Source organism: Crocodylus porosus, unplaced genomic scaffold (genome assembly GCF_001723895.1).
Source record: "Crocodylus porosus isolate Cpor-Errol unplaced genomic scaffold, CroPor_comp1, whole genome shotgun sequence".
Taxonomy (NCBI): domain Eukaryota; kingdom Metazoa; phylum Chordata; order Crocodylia; family Crocodylidae; genus Crocodylus; species Crocodylus porosus.
Window position 1 is genome coordinate 25,088,259 of NW_017728909.1, and position 18,943 is coordinate 25,107,201.

Here is an 18,943-nt window from a genome sequence, read left to right on the forward strand (position 1 = left end):
CAAGAGGTGATCATGGGATACCAGATCAAAGGCTTTTTTAAAGTCAACATATATGACATCAATCTCTTCCCTCTTGTCCAGGTGATAGGTCACCTGGTCGTAAAAAGAAATGAGATTGGTCAAGCAAGACCTATCTGCACCAAACCCATACTGGGTATCCCTCAGGATATTGCCGTCAGCTTGCCTATATAGGTTTATAATAGACTTTTACAGTTATGTCCCTTTCCCCATGTTCCCCTCCCTGTATTTTAACCCAGAGGGTCTTGAGATGCCCTTCATGTTTGCTAAACTTGGTTTGAAGGGAAGGGTATTGCTTCTTCACATAGACAGCTACATCTGAATCCCTCTTCCCAACATGGTCTTTCCTGTACAAGGTATAGCCTTCTATACCTACAGACCAGTTCCAGGTGGAGTCCCACCAGGTCTCCATTATCCCTCTGAGAGCATAATCATTGTCATTCAGGAGTAGGGCCTGTTCCTCTTGCTTGTTCCCCAAACTCCTGGCATTTGTGTAGAGGCAGCTGAGCCTGCTGGGGGAAGCCCTGGGCTTCCCTGTGCGCTGGGATATGACTTTTCCTTGGGCTGTGTTTGGAGTGGGTTCCCTTCTTTTTCCTGTGGTACCAGTGGGACCTTCTCTCAAACAGTAAGTTTCTCCTCTCTTCATCACCTCCTTACTTCACCGGTCACTGTGGTTACCTACACCCAGGTGGCCGATCTTATTCACAAGGTGCTCCAGCACTGGGTCTGCTGCTCGTGGCGCCCCTGCTGAATCTCTCCACTCTGTGTCCCAGGCGGCAAAGGAAAACCCCTTGCTGTGGACTCAGGTAGCTGCTGGCTCCTAATCAGTTAATAGGGGTGTAGGTTGTAGCTGTGTTTATCTAAGGACATAGGCAAATGAGGTTCTTTGGGTGAATCAGATATATTTTATTAGACCAACTTAAATAGTTGGAGAACAATTTTTAAGCAAGTTTTTGGGTTCAGAAACCCTTCGTCAGGCTCAGGAAGTTTCAGCAGTTGGTGTGTGCTCTTCCTGGATGGAATAAAAAGTAAAGAAGCCAGAGGCTGGGCTGGTATGCATACATCACCGTAAACATGGCAAAAAAGCTTTAGAGCCAAGCCCTCAGATACCACCGAATTTGCACTAAAGAGAACACCCGGGATTGCCACCTCACCAATTGTAAAAAGTCTTCCACCCAACAAGGATACTCCTCCAGAGAAAGAGATCGCACGTTTGAAAAAGCCACCTGGATATCACATGAAGAACTGCTGCAGTACAGAAGAAACCCCCCCACAAATGGAACACTGCTGTTTATGACATATCACCTCTCCCTCAAACCATACAGAAAATCGTCAAACAATTGCAACCCATACTAGAAAGAGATCCTATTCTTAAAGAGATCTTCCCAGGGCTACGCATCTTAGCTGTCAAACAAGCACCAAACCTTGCCAACCTTATCACCAGAAGCAAACTTCCTCAGACCCAGAACACACCAAATGGATCTAAACAATGCCATGACAAGAAATGCAAAACCTGTCAACACATCTCCACCACCCCAACACTTACTACACCCCACAACAGAGCCATCTGCATTCCCGGATCTTCCAGCTGCACCTCCAGAAATGTAATATATCTCATCCAATGCACCAAATGCCCTGATGGAAAATACGTAGGAGAGACCAAACAACAACCATGCACCAGAACGAACGCACACCAGAAATCTATTAAGGACAGGAATACCCAGTTACTGGTGGGGAGGGGGGGGGGCACATTTCTCACAGGAAAACTGCTCTCTCTCCAATCTCCCAGTCCTGATCCTCAAAGGAAACTTACAAAACACTTCCCAGAGACGAGCCTTCGAACTCCACTTCATCAACCTCCTGGATGCTAAAAATCATAGACTAAATATAGACATTGGACTTATGACACATTATAACCTGCCTGACCTCTGACTCCCCAGGTATTTCTCCACTATTCATCCCCCTTCTCTCCCCCCCTCCCCGCCTATCTCTCACCCACTGACTCCTCAATCTACATCTTCACTGCCTGCCTGTCTTGTATGCAGACCAGCCCAGCCTCTGGCTGCTTTACTTTCCATTCCATCCAGGAAGAGCACACACCAACTGCTGAAACTTCCTTAGCCTGGCGAAGGGTTTTTGAACCCAAAAGCTTGCTTAAAAATTGTTCTCCTACTATTTAAGTTGGTCTAATAAAAGATAATCAGTTAATATTCACCCCAGGTGCGATCCCCTTCCCAACTGCGTTTATTAATTACTTAACTTTGCCCTGTCCCTGACCTGACTACTTGCAACTTAGTAACATCAAACGAAGAGGGCTGTCTTTGCCCTGTTACAAAGTTGATTAAAGGCAGTCAGCACTGAGGGTAACTGTAAAGTACATGAGCCATAATGTGCAAATATACTGATGGGAAACTTTCTTTTCTTGTATGTGTGGCCCTTAAAAAAATCACAGGAAACCATCATTGGGCTTGGAGGTACTGCGATACCAGGCCAGCACTGGAAGGACCAACGCCAGCCCTGACACTTTTTCCCCTTGGTGCCAAAAATCCTCCATGTGATCTTAACCAAAAGGCTGAGATGCTGACAGGAACCTACTACATTTTGTTTGTTTGTTTGTTTTTTCTGGAAATTTTTTTTCATGTTCCAAGTCAAATCAGACAAATCAATTCCAAATCCATGAGTCATGTAAGAACTAAATGTGGCCCTACTACTGGCAAACATTCTCCACCTCCACCTGGGGCTTCAGATGCTTCCATATCCTTTGATAGGCATCCTACGTGCAGGCCCAAGCTGAAAAGCTTGGGGTTTGGATGCCCCCAAGTTTGGCTTGCTCTTAGCCAGAGGGCCACAGGAGCAAGCTAGGGGGGGTCTCCCATTTCTATGAAGTCAGCGTGTAGCTGAGATCCTCCCACTGGAAGCTGGCCAGCAAGAAGCTAACTGTGGAGGCTCTCATAAGGAGTCCTTTCTGCAAGCAGACACAGGTCCAACCTGCCACTATACAGTGCCACTATACACTGTACTGCATTACCTCAGTCATGGTATTTCCCCACAAGGAAAGACCAGTGCAGCCCATTTGAATAATATATATATTAGTGCCCATTGTGCTCAGTCCCCTTCAGCAACAACTTTTTAAAGTCATGGTGAGTCTACATTGAATATTTTTCACAGCTTTTTCACTTCCACAGCTGATCTGTGCCTTTCTTTCCCATGTCCAATAATTCCTGTTTCTTCACCAGCTTTAAATATTTAACAAACACCACCAAATGGGACTCCATATAGTTCACTGAGAATCCCTTTGTTGCCCCGTCTCTCAGCCTATTGTATGCGATTAGTGTGGCCTTGCCTTCCACGAGGTGGAATCAGAACAGGCTGCCCTGCACCTCACTTGCGTATACATCTTGGGGGGTTTCCAGGATTCATGGCAAGAATACCCGGTTCCAGTTACAAGTGGGGGCAATTAGCACATGAATGCTTTGTTGTGGTGGGAGTTGTATCTGGAGTACTTGTATAGTCTGAGAAGTGCTGAGCTGTGGGGTCACGATGGCTTGAAAAGCTGTTAATTTGCTGTGGCCTAGCTGATTTTGCCAACTGTTTAGCTGGTCTACTAAAAGATATCAACATTTAACCAAAGAACCTTGTCTGCCTATGTCAAATCATGAGCCTTTTGACTTTGAACTAATTTAATGTAATTTATATTTTCTATAAGTAGCTATAAAAGTCTGTTTGTGGAGTATCTGTGCAAAAACTTGCATCGGATTAAAAAACAAAGATAAAATGGATCAGTTCATCAGTCAGCATTTTCAGATTTTGCTCCTCATTTCCATGTGCTCAGGGAGAGCAGGCTCTTACAGTTGTGGGGGAGGCCGAAGTGGGGACTAGAAGTGCTGCAGGAGGAAGAAGTTGTGGAGGGGGAGGAGGGGAATATGTGCTAGGGGGCCACCTCTCCCTAGATTTATTTTTGGTGCTGTAGAAGTGGGACAGGGACAAAATCAAGGCAAACCCCCAATAATGTGATTCTATGCCTGGAACATTTTTAACAAATTTATACATTTACCTTATGTAGGATCTAATTCCTGGGATGTCATCTTATAATCAGGGTTGTCTTATAGTCAAGTAAATATAGTAATTGAAAAAACCCTTCACTAATACCAATGTATCATTAAACTATTCAGCCTCTGTAAAATCATTTTATATTTTTATATCAAAATATATTCATTTTACTGTTACTACTACTCTCTTTTAGGCACCTACAATTTCTTAAATGTATTTCCATCTGCATCAGAGCTTGTTCCACTACAATCTAGACAGCTCTGGAGGGTAACTTGGTCCATGCATTTTACAAGACACAACCCTTTGATGAAAGGTTCCTCTTGAATGCAGTTTTGGTCAGGCTCTCTGGTAGTCATGGTCTCCTAGTATCTGCTTTCAGATATACAGACACCTGCTTGCTAATCATCAAGGATCTAGTCTGTATAGATATCACACAGAAAAAACGGGAATGGTTACTTAGCCCATAGAAACTATAATTCTTAGAGATATGCTGTTTTCATGAATCTATCTTCTTCCCCAGTATTGCAGAGGTCTTCAGAACTCTATATTGGTGAAGGAATTGAGGGACAGTTGAGCCCACTGAGTCCTTTTTCCCATAGGTGGGAGGCACAAGGACCTTAAGAAGATGGGTGGGGTGCTACAGAATTCAGTCTTGCAACCAGGGGAGTCATGGTCACCCACAGTGAAATAAATCTTGAAGAACAACAGTTATTGGAAAATAACTCTTTTTCTGATGTATATATTTTCTCAGTAATATACAAGAGTCATTGAAGACACTGGACTTAGACTCAGCAGCCCAGGATATCTCAGAACAGACAACTACTGAGCTATTAAATACCTATTCAGAGGATGAATATATCAGAAAAATTCAAAAACGTCTAGAGGAAGACACTTTTGCCCGAGAGCAACGAGAAAAACGACGACGAAAGATGTTAATGGAACAGCTAATAGCCCACGAAGCACAAGAGGTGAGATATCTGTGCTGATGTGCTGTACCTTGCGTAGGGTTATTAATCTGAAATGGAAAAACAAAGCAAAACTTTGTGCATTAGTTGTGTCCCTAACAGCAGACTTTAGCGATCAGAATAGTTTCAGAATGGAAGGGAGATTTGAACTTCTTGCAGTTGATAAACTGGATAATATCATCCTTGTCTCTCATTTCTTTTTATAAGATGGAAGTGTAGCCATTCTGATTGGCATATATTTTGCTTTTGAATGTATTGGTGTTGGGAACATCAAATGGGAACTTGTTGATAGGCTGGAACGGCTTATATTCTTATCTCAGATGATACTACTATTTTTGGAAGGTTTAACAAAACCTGTTCACATTTTTTTATTGTAAGAGTAGACAGGGAAAAAGATTCCTTAAGAACTATCATAGCTCAATTGATGTCTATAAAGCTAAGATATTTTAAACAAGGAAGGAATAGGTGTAGTCCTTACTTTTCCCTTCAGAATAACAAGAAAAGTTGAACTAAAACTTCCAAAATGTATTCATTGCACAATCCTATATAATGCATAAGATTAAGATTGCAAATTTGAACTTTAACTAGGTTATATATCACACATGTAATTTATTTATTACTGGTTAGGCTTGTAAAATCTACAAGTGCTCAGTACTTTTAACATGTCAGAGTTAATATTGAATTTTATATTTCCCTACATCTAGTTTTTCAGTTTGTACTTTGATCTTGCAGTGTGTTTTATAGGGTCTTAATGAATAGGTGTAATTTGTTATAGGACTGGGGCACTAACACTGTATCAATCTGCATTTTGTATAGGGCTTAAATAAAAATATACATAGCTTTTAAACTAAGAGTTGAAAAGACATTTCTTTATTTAGGCTTTTACTCTGCAGATATTTACAGGATGAAATTTTAGGTTGGGTGCTGGGACCGGAACTTAGCCCGCAGTACAGAAAGTAAAGTACATGTATAAATCTTTGAAGATGGTCTTTTGCTATTGAAGCTTGAGTTCTGTGTTCTGTTTTTCCCATTTCTTGCTGTTCTTCATAAAACAGCACGTAGTTGTTCTAGTCCCATTTAATTTAAAAAAATCAGAATATGGTAATAAATGTAATGTTTATGGTAATAAATATAGAATTAATGTATTACATCAGACACAATTATGTGTTTGACCACTGGATGCCACTGTTGTCTCAGATGTAATTTAAAGGGTTTTTTATGCATTATCTCTCAAGTAATTACTGTTACAAAGCTTTCTCATATTTAAGATCTGAACATATGTTTTCTATAGTGGTAGTAGGATGGTGTCAGTGCCTTTTCCCTACTGCTTTACTTCTGGTAGACTCAGTTGTTCTTGGTGTTTTGGGGCATTGTAAGCAATAGATGTGCAATATAGCTGTTTGTGTATTTTTTAAGAATAAGTTAAATAGACACTTGTATAGGATGGTTTAGATAGGGATGATATTGCCTTTGGCATCGGTTTCATAGATTTCATAGACATTAGGGCTGGAAGGGACCTCGAAAGGTCATCAAGTCTAGCCCCCGGCCTCAGGGGCAGGAAGTCAACTAGGGTCAGGATCCCAGAAAGATAAGCGTCCAAATGTTTCTGGAAAGAGTCCAGACCAGGTGCCTGCACCACCTCTGGAGGGAGTCTATTTCAGACATTGGGGGCTCAAACAGTAAAGAAGTTTTTCCTTATGTCCAGCCAAAAATGGTCTTGGAAGAGTTTGTGACAGTTGGTCCTTGTCATCCCTTGGGGCACTCTAGTGAATAGGCATTCCCCCAGATCCTGATGCACACACCTTATGTACTTGTAGGCTGCCACCAGGTCACCCCTGAGCCTGTGCTCAGGCTGAGGAGTCCCATGGTTCTCAGCCTCTCTTCATAAGGCCTTCGTTCTCTTGCCCCCCAATCATGTGCGTGGCTCTCCTCTGGACTCTCTCTCAAGCTTCTCCATATCCTTGAATTTTGGAGCCCAGAATTGGATGCAGTACTCCAGCTGCGGCCTCACCAAGGCCGAGTATAGCAAGAGGATGACATCCTGAGATTTACTTGAGAAGCATCTGTGGATGCAAGCCAGAATTTTGTTCACTTTACCAGCTGCAACATTGAATTGGTGGCTTATGTTCATCTTGCGGTCAGTCATGACCCTTAAGTCTCTTTTGGCCGTGGTGCTAGCGAGTGTAGCACTGCCGAGCTTATAAGCGTGCTGCGGGGTATTTTTCCCCGAGGTGGAGTACTTTCCATTTTTTGGTATTGAACTTCATCAGGTTTACATCCGGTTTATATCAGGCCTATCCTCAGGTGTGGACACTGTACCCCAAAGTTTAGTGTCATCGGTGAACTTGGCCAGTCCACTTCTGACACCAGTGTCCGCATCGTAGATAAAGACATTAAAGAAAACCGGTTCAAGGACAGAGCCTTGGGGGATGACATTGGCCACGGAGCACCGCAGTGATTCACTGCCATCGACTACTACTCTCTGGGTCCAACCTTGGACCCAGCTCTCCAGCCATCAGACTGTGATGTAGCTGAGGCCACAGTTGGTCAACTTTTCCATGGGGAGATCATGGGACACCAGATCAAAGGCTTTTTTAAAGTCCAGGTATAGGATGTCAATCATTTCTCCGTTGTCCAGGTGATGTGTCACTTGGTCATAGGAGGAGATTTGAAAAAAAACCCAAATCCCTCCTGTTCCTATACAGCCAGAAGTTCCCAGTTTGAGACTGTACAGAAAGTCAAAAAGCTCAAGGCTGAATTGATGTAGCTGTTGCAAGTTAGTCTAAACTGCACAGATTAAACTGAAACAGAAGTGAACAGACATTTATGTTTGATTCAGGAAGCGCAGTGCCTCAAGCCAGAAGCCGGGGGGGACTAGAGCACAGCTTTCTGGCATGTAGTCAGCATGGGCTGTGTGTTTGCTTCATCTTCCTGCTGCCCCTGAGGTCTCTGGGATTTGCAGTCCACAATCACAGAAGCAGAACTCTGCAGGGTTGCTCATCACTTCTTTTTCCTGCTTCCAGGTGCCCCGAGGATTTGTAGTCCACAGTTACAGCCAGCAGTAACTTTCAGTAAGCCTAGGCTTACATGGGATGGAGAGCATTGTCAATGTAGTGCTGCTATTTTTTTTCCTCCTGCTTCAGTTTGGACAGTAATTACCAAGCTGTGGCTGAATTATTTAGGAAAATTTTAGCCAAAAAATGTCCAGTCATTTCCAAAAATAAGACTCAAGGAAAAATGCTTCGTTTTTCCTTGTTCAAAAAAGATGGTAATAAATTCTTTGCTGAAGTCTGGTACCCACATGCTTTAAAAAAAGAAACTTGGAAATTAACAATAAAAAATTTCTGCCTATTATTTATGTGACAATATGCCAGTTTGGCAAAGTTATACACTTTTTGAAAACTGCTATATAAGCTGTGAAGCTCTATTCTGTGTGTACTGAGCATAATGCTCCAACAATTCCGTCACAGTAGTCATGCTTCAGCCCTGGAGTGATTAGGACTTTTCCTGAAATTGCAGTTCTCAGTTGCTGTCCCCTATACTATGTCCAGGTGGGGCCCTGCCTTTCCTGTGTTTTCAGTGGTCTTTCCCCAGTACCTCCTCTTCCCAATGTATTCTGACACCAGTGGGAAAGAACAACAAGGGTATCAAAAACAAGGAGACAGAATCTAGATCTGGAAGCATATGTGGAGGGGAAGAAAATTAAGTTAGAAAATTAGAGAGGAACATGGCTAATAGGACTGAAAGCTACTGTGGGAGATCAGGGTGGTGGTGGGGTGGGAACTGAGTCTGACCATTAAAGTACCTCAGTTGAAAGGTGTTTAGAAACATTTAAAGCTTACTTATGCTGCTTTACAAGACTAAATTTACATTGCATTACTGATATCATCATTATAAATAGAAATATGTGTGTGTGTGTGTTAAGTTATGTATCAAATATACAGGCTTGATATTGAAAAAGACAGATGAATATTGTCATGCTATTTTGTACAGACTCTTTATATGAGAAAGTAATATGTATTCTGACACTAATCCTACCAACAAGTTAATCACTATTAGTTCAGCTTACAATGCTTTATCTCTTAGGAGGCTTACCGGGAGGAGCAGCTTATTAATAGATTAATGAGACAGTCCCAGCAAGAGCGGAGGATTGCTGTACAACTCATGCATGTTCGTCATGAAAAAGAAGTATTATGGCAGAACAGAATTTTCAGAGAGAAACAATATGAGGAAAGACGACTGAAAGAGTTCCAAGAAGCTCTTGACAGAGAGGCGGTAAAAAAACTAATTATTCACTGATCTTTTCTGTAGGACAGTCTGTCTTACTATCAGTAAAACATGTAATCATGTCTTACATGGGGAAGGCCTATGGTACATGTACTCAGTCATTGCATCACCCACTCTGTCAAATGCACTTTTTCAGACATTAACACTTGTGATTTTCTAGGCTTGAAAATCCAGTGGTAAATATAGTGCCTTTAACTACAAAAACCCAAAATAAAGTCTGATTTAAGAAAAAACATACTGGGCACATCTACATGTGCTATTAACATGCAGAAATAAACTCTGGTGCATGTCATGCTGGAGTTTATTGCTCCTGGGCACTGTATTTACATGTGCGCCTAGGACCTCAACATGTCAAGCCGGGTTGGAGCAGCCCTGGCTGGCAGGGAGCCCAGTGGGTCAACCTGCCAGCCAGGGCTCCTTCTGTCCAGCTCAAATGCTATGGAGGGGCTGGCAAGTCGTGTCAGCTTCTACATGTGTAGTTCTGCAAAGTGAAAAAAAACTCTGTAGTGTTTGTATTTACAAGTACTACCCTGCTGCAGAGTAAATTAGTTTTGTGCCACGTAATAGGGCCATACATGTAAATGCAAGGACTAAGTGCAGTCAGTCAAAAAGCCCGAGGCTGAACCGATTCAGTCCTTGCAGGTTTTTTTAAACTGCAGAGATTGAATAATAAGCAAGTGAACTGATGTTCACTTTTCAAATAGGGACTAGGCAGCCAGACCCCTGTGTTGGCCCATACTAACAGCTGGTGGGTGCTAGAGCACACCTCTCAGTCTACTGGCCACTGCAGAGAGCCTGAGCCCTCTGATTCCCCGAGCCATACCCCCTTCTCGGCCTCCCCACTAGCTAAGCAAGGGGTGAGGAGGGGAAAACTCACCCCTCCCACCCAGCACCAGACCCCCAGCTGGGAGCAGCAGCTTTGGGGGTGAAGGGGGGAGGGGAAGCTGGAAGTGCAAGCTTTACTCTGCCCTCACATCTCCCCCAGCTGAGAGCCACGATGGAATCACCTAGCCCTTCTCAGCCTCTGAGGAAGTGGGGAAAGGAAGTCTGCATCTGGGCTTGGCGCTGCCCTCAGAGCTGGGAGCCAGGAGCCATGCCTCATCCTCAGCCTGGGGCTGAGTGAGGGGAGGGGGGTAAGGGAAGCCTGCAGCAGGGGACTTGGCTCCACCTCCCAAAGCTGGGAGCGGGACTGGAACCCCTTAGCCATGGCCTCTTCTCAGCCTCCAGTTGACTGGGGGGTGTGGGTAAGCCCTCACTGGGGTTTGGCTCTGCCCCCCACAGTTAGAATCCAGGAGCCACGTCCACTCAGCCTCCAGGCTGGATGGTGGGGAGGCCTGCAGTAGGGCTTGGCTCCGCCCCCCAGAGCTGGGAGCCACATCTCTCTTTCAGGTGGCCTAAAAGTTGAGAAGGGGGCATGGCTAGGGGACTCCAGCCTTCCTCCTGTCTCTGAGGGAGCCCCAGTACAGGCTTTCTCCTCCTCTCAGCCACCTGGGGGTCTGAGAAGGAGGCATGGCTCCCAGCTGGGGGCAGAGTCAACCCCTGCTGCAGACTCCCTCTACTCTCCCCAGGCCAGCAGCACCTGGCTGCGGGTCTGGTTCCCCCTCCCCTCTCCCCCTCTATCTGACTGGGGGTCTTGTCCTGGACCAGAGAGGTGGGTTTTTCTTCCCCAGCCCATCTTCAGCCACCCAGAAGAGTGATAGTGCTCTGGATAGGGAGCAGAGGAGCAGGGCAGACCCTGTTTGTTGGAGCTGACAGTCTGGTCTGGAGTTACTAAAGCTGACATTCACCAAAAGAATTTAGAAATCTATGAGTGAAGGGATACAGTCAGAGGTCTACCTTCCACATCTTGCATCCTTGTAGACATAATACTTGCACTTAGGATATATTTTTCTACCATCTGCCAGCCTTTCTTTTTGCACACTTTTCCTCTAATTAAAAAGCAAAAGAGCATAATTCTCCCAGGCCTGGTGAAATTGCTTATTCACCATCTGTGTTCTGATAAGACTATTTCCTGTAACGACAGTTCCTGGCCAGCAGGGGCCACTGTGTCACAGGGACTTGCTGACCCCACTGTCGCTTCTCCCTTCAGTTTTAGCTACAAAGATCTGCTTTCTGTCTTCAGTTAGATTCTGTATAAGTTTTCAAAGGTCAGTCAGTCATTAACATTTTTGTATTTAGATGTTATCAGTATTTTTATATTAATTCTCTGAAGCTGATTAAGACCTTGCTATTTATTTACCACACAATGGGTGTCTTGCCATACACCCATCAACGCGACTGGAACTTCACCCAGTTTTCAACATGATTGTTTCTCATAAATACCAAAAATACTCTTTCCATGTTCTAAAGATAATGTCCTATTTAAAAATAATGTCCTATTTTCTCAGAAGTCACTAAACAAATTAATGTTCTACTTGGTGTGGATGAAATAAGTTTTTTCCTATACTGTATCCATTTTACAAAAAAGTGGGAACTTAGAACATGCAAAAATTGTATTCAGAACTGTAGCTCTTGCTTGCTATATAAACAATGCTAAAACATATTCTTGTCTTCGGTTGAGCCAGTTCTTTTTTTTTTCAAGGATTATGCAGATTTTAATCTTTTTTCCTTTTACAAAGTAAAAAGTTTACTTTAAAAAAATTCTTAGGCTCTTGCAAAACAAGAAAAAATTGATTATGAAGAACAGATTCTCAAAGAAAAAGAACTTCACAGGAAAATTGCTGCTGAAAGAGTTGAGGCTCGTTATAAAAAACATTATTCGATATGCCAGGAGGTGATCAACCAAATTATTGATTTGTCTGCCAAAACAGGAGAATATCGTTTGTTGACAAACAAGTAAGTATGTTTCAGAAATCAGAGAAAATAAATATATTAGAAACAAAAGAAATAAGAGAAAAACATTAATCAGGTACATTATGTTCCCTTTCAAATGACCTGCTTTGTAGTTGTGTTCCATAGGCCCCCTCTACACATTACAGGTATCTCGCATTTAACTGATGAATATGTACCTCTGTCTAAGAGTTCATTTAGATGCATAGTTGCTGTTTATTTTCACCCGCATAGTTACCTTGAAGGCATTTGGTGCATTGGATCAGATGAATCACATTTTGGGAAAGACATATATAAAATTCATAGATTCTCATGGTTTGTTGTGCAGGAGTGATTGTTGTAGCAATGGAGATGTGTTGATGGGCTAAGCATCTGTTGTGTTAAGGCTGTGTCCCATTTGAGGTCTATCGAGCGGTGGAGAGTTTGCTTCTGATGATGAGTCAGGCAAGATTAGGGAGTTGTTTGAAAACCAAGAGCAGAAAGGCCCCTTGCATAATTCCTAGGCCATCTTGGCCATACACACTAACACTAACTTAACATGTTAGGGCTCCATGGTAGTTTTTCTCACCTGTTTTGCCTTCAGATGCATTCATGCTTCAGCTTCCATTCGCCTCAGTGTACCAGTTTCCCCTTGTTTTCAAGGAGTTGGTGGTTTTCAATTCTGGCCACATCAGATATTCACATCTCTGTCTCTCTCTGTCTCTGTCTCTCTCTTTCTCTCTTAGACAAATAAAAGTTCATAACAAAATACTTCCATAAATAAACTTTCATCCATCCTTGGTTATGTGCTTCTCCTTGATTGCAGACATTTCATACCAGCTCTCTGTTCCCATAGGATCATAGGTTTTCAGAATTGTGTACAGGTTATACCATTAGACTTCTCCATCTATGGTCTAAACCCACGATTCACAATCAGGGTGCTGGGGCACTCTGGGGTGCCTTGAAATCCTGTCAACAGTGCTGTGAGCACTGTTATGTGTGCAGATGTGATTCACAAGATAAACCAAGAGGTTTTAAATAGAAATCTGTAGTATTAAAAGCATTCTGACCTGCTGTGGTCTTTGCAATAGAAAAATGGCTCTATTTTTTCAGAGTCAAAATATGAGTGAGAGTTAAGTGCCTGGTTTTTCTGACAGTTGTCTTGAGTCTAAAAAGGTTGAGAACCACTGGTCTAAATAGTCTTTCAACCACACTTGGGACTAACAGTGTTCTCTAAGGTAAAAATGGGGAGCAGGGCTTTATGGCATATCAGCTGCTCTGCAATAACTGCCCATATGCAAGTTCTGGCCCTGTGATTAGTGGATGGTACCCTGTCTCTTTCAAAGATAACTAAGTTACCATCATGTGGTTTAGTTTCCACTTATCAGTGGGCATAGGTGGAGGGAGAAAGTATTATTTGGGAGACTGAGAATGCACACACTTGCATGCACACGCACACATAACCCTCCGCCCCCCCCCCACAGGTAAGTCTGTCTTGTGGAAGGGGTGTGTGGGGGCAGATCAAGGACCCTGCAGTGAGGGAGGGAGTGGAGCAGGGGCAGGGGCTAGGGTGAATGGGGACCTGGGGCAGTTGCAGGTTGTGGGACACTTGGAGCTCAGGCAGCTCATCCAGGAGCGGGGGGTGGAGGAGGTTTCCTGCTGCTGCTTGCATCCCAGAGGAGGCTTAGGGACACGTGCCCCACCGATCTGTGTGTGGGGTGGAGGCAGGCTGTGCTTTGTGTCCCGCCTAGGAGTGATGCGACACCGTATGCCTGCTGTACATGGGGTGCAGAGCGAGCCCAGTGGCAGGGATGCACATGGTATCACTCAGCTGTCAAGGCAGCGGCAGCAGGGCACAGAGCCCATCCCATAGCAGCAGCTGCCTACGCCCTGCGCACAGATTGGGGGGCACATGTCCTCCCTTGCCTCCCTCAAAATGCACAGTGGCAGGAGCCCCCCCTGTGCCCCTGGATGAGCTGTCTGGGCTCCAAGCATCCCATGACCTGGCCTGGGGCCCCATTCACACCAGCCCCTGCCTGCCCCTGCCTCTGCCTCTGCCCCACTCCTTTCTGCACTGTGAGGGGCCTTGATCTGGGCTTGATCTGGCCCCCCACAAGACCCTTCCCCTTCACAGAGTACACTTAAACTTGCCTGGCTCCTATGCTGAGTAGTAATCTACACTCCAGGGCTGTGATTTTGGCTGTGCAACTGCGTGTGTGTGACCTGTCACCCTGCAGCAGCCCAAAGCCTGCAGCCCAGCTGTCCTTCATTTGGGGGGAGCTAAGGTCCGTTAGCCCCGGCCTTCTACCGCCTATGTCAGTGGGTGCATCTACACGAGTGCCCGACTGCACAGTCGTTACAGTCCTAGCGCTGCATGGGTCATTTCAAACCCTGCTGCGGAGTTGCAACTGGCTATTGTACAGTACTGGCAGAGTCACGGTGCATGTCTGCCAATGCTACGTTGCCATAGCCATGAGCTGCGTTGCTCATGTCGCTAAGGCAACAGCATCTTGTGTAGACATGCCAACAGAGTAAAAACATGCACTGCCTCTGATTTACCCTGGAACAGCAAAGTTCTGTCCCCTTTGATCTCTCAGTAAACTGTTTCTATGCTTCATACTTTCTGTGAAGTTCTCAGTCCTCCTTCACCTCTACTCGGTTAATAGTCCTTTTTCCATGATGTGCTATGGTGTAGAGAAGTAAAAGAGAACTTTTTCCAATTCTTTTTTAGAAATACTAGCTTTGAATGTCTGAACAAGGGTTAGTTCTGTCTTCATGCTCCATGTGCTGTCTTGGTCTACAGATCAGTTTGTTACACTTTGGAGCACCTCGCTAGGAAGCTGCCATAATTTCTCTCTCTCTCCTTCTACTGGGAAAGGACACAACATGTCCTTTTCCTTCTGCAGTAGACCTTGCTGTAGTCTGCAGTCACACAATGTCTGCTGGTAATGCAGTGACCAGAACATCCTTCAGAGACCAAAATTGGACACGGGTTAGCTTTTAAAGGCCTGACTAAATTGTAATAGACTGAAATAGTAGCATATCCCTCTGAGGCTTTGATGCTAACATAATTATCCAAATCTGAATTTGCATCAGGTTTAATGTCACTATCCTTGTCAAATAGCTTTTAGATACTTAGGTTAAGCCATTCAAAGAATGAAAACATTTATTTGTGGTTTTCAGATAAAAAAAAACTTAAGGGTCAGACTTTCATGGCTCAACGATTAAGCCAGTAAGATTAATACTCAGGTTATGAGTCAGGTGGTGTATCTTTAACTGAACTTCAGATACCTTGCTTAATAAAAGCGACCACACTTTTAACAAATGCATTGGCCTTAATATGAAATAATAAAGATTACTAAAAGAAATTCAGTGTATAATTCCTAATTCACCATCAGCAGATCCTGGTTTTTGGAAAACTCAATCAGTGTTTAACAAAAATATTCATTCCGTCTCCTTGGAGAGATCACTGCTACATAGATTTAACCAGGATGATGCAACCTCCAGTTTTTGTTGTTCTCTGTATACTGCTGTTAACTACTGTATTTTCTTACCTAAAACATGCCCCCCCAGAATGTAATATGCATCTTGTTTTTGAAAGGCACAATGAAGAAAAAAACACCTTTCCTTGTAGTAAGTAACTGAGTAGCAGTAGCTGTGCAGCTGAATCTGCTCATTATTCTATTCCCTGTGGATCACTTCAGGTTTTACTTTTGTAGTCACCCAGAAGAGGACCGTATTTCTACTACGATTTCCAGAAGCTGGTTTTGGGTAAAAGGTGCATGTTGTAGGTGAGAAAATGTAGTACTCACATTCTAAATGGAAGTGGAGGACAGCTTTTCAGATTGCTGAAAGCTACATTTTTAAAAATATGGAAATATTGAATAGTTTTGAGATTTCATTGTTCCCCTCTCAGTTTCTCATTTCCCTCTCTCATTTCTTTTTTTTCCCCCACTGATCACAGTGCTTTTCATGAGAAACTTTTGCCCACATATGTCTTGTTGATGCAGAAGGGGTTCTCAGCATGCAAAAATGAGAGAGGATTTGATTAAGACGTGGTGTATATATCTCCTCTGGATTTTAGAATATAGCTATACAGATCCATCAGTGATGCCTATCCCAAGCAGGCTTGGGGAGGTGGGGGATTAGTGGGGAAAAGCAGACAGTGGAACTACTTCTACATCATTCAGCCATCCAAACATGGCACATGGATACAATAAAGCCACTGTTTCTACCACCACCATGATATCAGCATAGCTGGTTGGGCACTACTTCTCAGTTAATTATGAGAGAAAATTCCATCTAAATCCTACAAACCACCTAATGCAGAGCCTGCTTACTTCATTTATGCACTTGGATCCATAATTCTCTGTTAATTTGGTATAACAGCTAACTTAAATTTGTTTTAATTCTGCAGCCAAATTCCAATTAAGCTGATGAGGGATTGGAAAGAAATTTTTTTTAATGGAAAACCACTCTATGAGCAAGCTTTGATTGAACCTCTGCCAACTGAACCAACCGCAGATCAAGTTGTAGAGCTGGATAAAATGAAGTTGCTAGATGAGAAGGATTATGATGAATATAAGGTACACCTAAATGGCAAGCCATAAAGGAAGAAAATGCACCTTGTTTTTTTCATAACAGCCAACATTTTGCTGTGATGCTATAATACATATTGTTCTTTTTCAGTTTGAGACAGTTGAACTTAATATACATGTCCATTATGCCAAAATTAAATGTGTTTTACATTAACCCCATATTGTTATGAAGTTGTGTGTCACTGACTTTTGAAAGCCTATGCAACCCTGAAAAAATTAGTCCTGTGGTGTTTGACCTGAAGGACAACAACACATCTCTTACTGCATATGATGCCCATGGTGTTGCTCCCAACAGATCAATTAATTACAACATTATAATTTGTATTTAAAGAGAAATAGAAACATGGCTAACACCACTTCATGGCAGATCATGTAACAGAATATAGTTAGAAACACAGAGCAAAATAAATGCAGTGCTAGTTAAAAAATCTGGTATATTTTGGATACATTTTTTACATTTATTTCTAAATATAAAGGAATTTAATGGTATTTGGTGATCCATTTATTTAAATAAAAAGTAATTCTGAAAGATGGCTGATATTATTGTTAATATTCTGTAAGAATCCAAATAAGATTTTTTTCAGGATTCCATATCTCTTTTCTGTATTTTTAGAGTACAGGTTGTAGTAATACAATTAATGTTTGAAAATGAAATGCTGAAATGCTTCAATTGAAAAGTACTACTAAAATATTTTCTAGATTTCAGTATTCTCAATTCTCTTCCTTAGAAAAGATACCTTTTATGTCTCAAGGGGCAAGGATTTCTGAGGGTGATATCTTTTATTGGACCAAAAGTTAGATAAACTTGTGAATGCAAGACCTTTTTCCTCAGGTGACTATGCCTGGCTTCCTGTGATCAGAGACCTGAGAGAGAATGTCCTGCATTCAAAAGCTTGCCTAACTTTATCCCAACTACATAGTTGGTCCAATAAAAGATATCAGCTTAAGAAATTCTTGCCTTTCGCACAATTTTTGGACCATCACAGCTACAACCTCACTGTTATACTACTTTGTTTTTAATTTTTTCTCTTCAGTATAATATGGGGCAATCATTGTAAATAACCTGTCTTTCTACTTTTCTTGTTTGGGAAATGATTACCACACTATGTGTTCTTTTTACCCACATCCTGAACCATTTGGTACATTTTCTTTTACAGAGAATAGTAAACTTGTGTTAGGAGTTTGTGGTGAATGTCTGACAGTTCAGATTATTTTCAGCCTTTGTATCTTCTTTAAATGAAAGTAACGTACAAGAATCCTATATATTCTGCATTAACAGCTATAATAACTTGGAAAATAACTCCTCAAGACAGCAAAAAGTAAATCTGCTGGCTGGGGGCCAGAAGGCAACTGGGACTTACTGAGGATTCCTAATAGCATATGGCGTTTCAGTTCACATTCTCATTTTTATTTCCTTTAGCACTGTCATGGTCATAATACTTAGGCCTTAAATATGATGCAAATATAATGCCACTTTACATGGCTAGTGGTCTAAAGGGACATTACTGTAAAGAAAAATCCAGTCCTTTTACTTTTAGCATGCATTGCAATATCTCTAGTCTAGTATGTGTGACAGTTATAGACCATTTCCATTCATTGTTCTGAGCCCAACTTGCAGTTTCCGTATCACAAAAATTCATTCTAGCCATGATAGCACTAAGTTCAAATTAAATATGTATTTTGGTGTATTCTGGTACTACTGCAAAGGTTTTGTCATTGTATCAGTTTCATAGCAATCTGTGAATTAGGTTAATTAAAACAGCGTCATTTAAGAGTTCTTTCAATTCAGATAACAAAGCCAAATCCAGAAACTAAGATTTTTCACCTCTTTTTTTTTTTTTGCTTTAATGTCATTTGACCATATCATCATTCAGAGCCAAGGTACATTAGAACTTCACCCCACGACACCTACTTTAATATCCTAACTGGAGTTGCAATCAAATGCAAGTCACCTTATGCCAATTTCCTGTAGTCTCCATTTTCTCCTATTACAAAATGCCCAGTCTGACATGATTTTCTTTCTCTTCAAAAGAAGCTAAGGTATGAAAAAAAAAAAACTGCTATAAGCCAACATAGAAAGTTTTGGTAGAGGTATGTGGGGATCTTTTCCACAATACTTGGCTTATCTTATTTTCCATCCTTTGCATGAGAAAGAGGGAGAGAAACTTGGTAATGAGCGTACTCTTCCTTTCCTGCCCCTGGGCCCATGCTATCCCT

The 18,943-nt window shown here is 42.4% G+C and overlaps 1 protein-coding gene across 5 annotated transcripts in view; it reads left to right on the top strand.

The window, feature by feature from the left end:
* The window catches only part of SPEF2 (sperm flagellar 2), a 151,332-nt gene that overhangs the window by 16,182 nt on the left and 116,207 nt on the right, over nucleotides 1–18,943 (top strand). For all 5 annotated transcript variants that reach the window (XM_019531951.1, XM_019531952.1, XM_019531948.1 and 2 more), the window contains exons 7-10: nucleotides 4,820–5,036; nucleotides 9,120–9,308; nucleotides 11,968–12,155; nucleotides 16,546–16,714. In XM_019531951.1, the coding sequence (XP_019387496.1) occupies nucleotides 4,820–5,036; nucleotides 9,120–9,308; nucleotides 11,968–12,155; nucleotides 16,546–16,714 (763 nt within the window). The remainder of the gene's footprint in view (nucleotides 1–4,819; nucleotides 5,037–9,119; nucleotides 9,309–11,967; nucleotides 12,156–16,545; nucleotides 16,715–18,943) is intronic.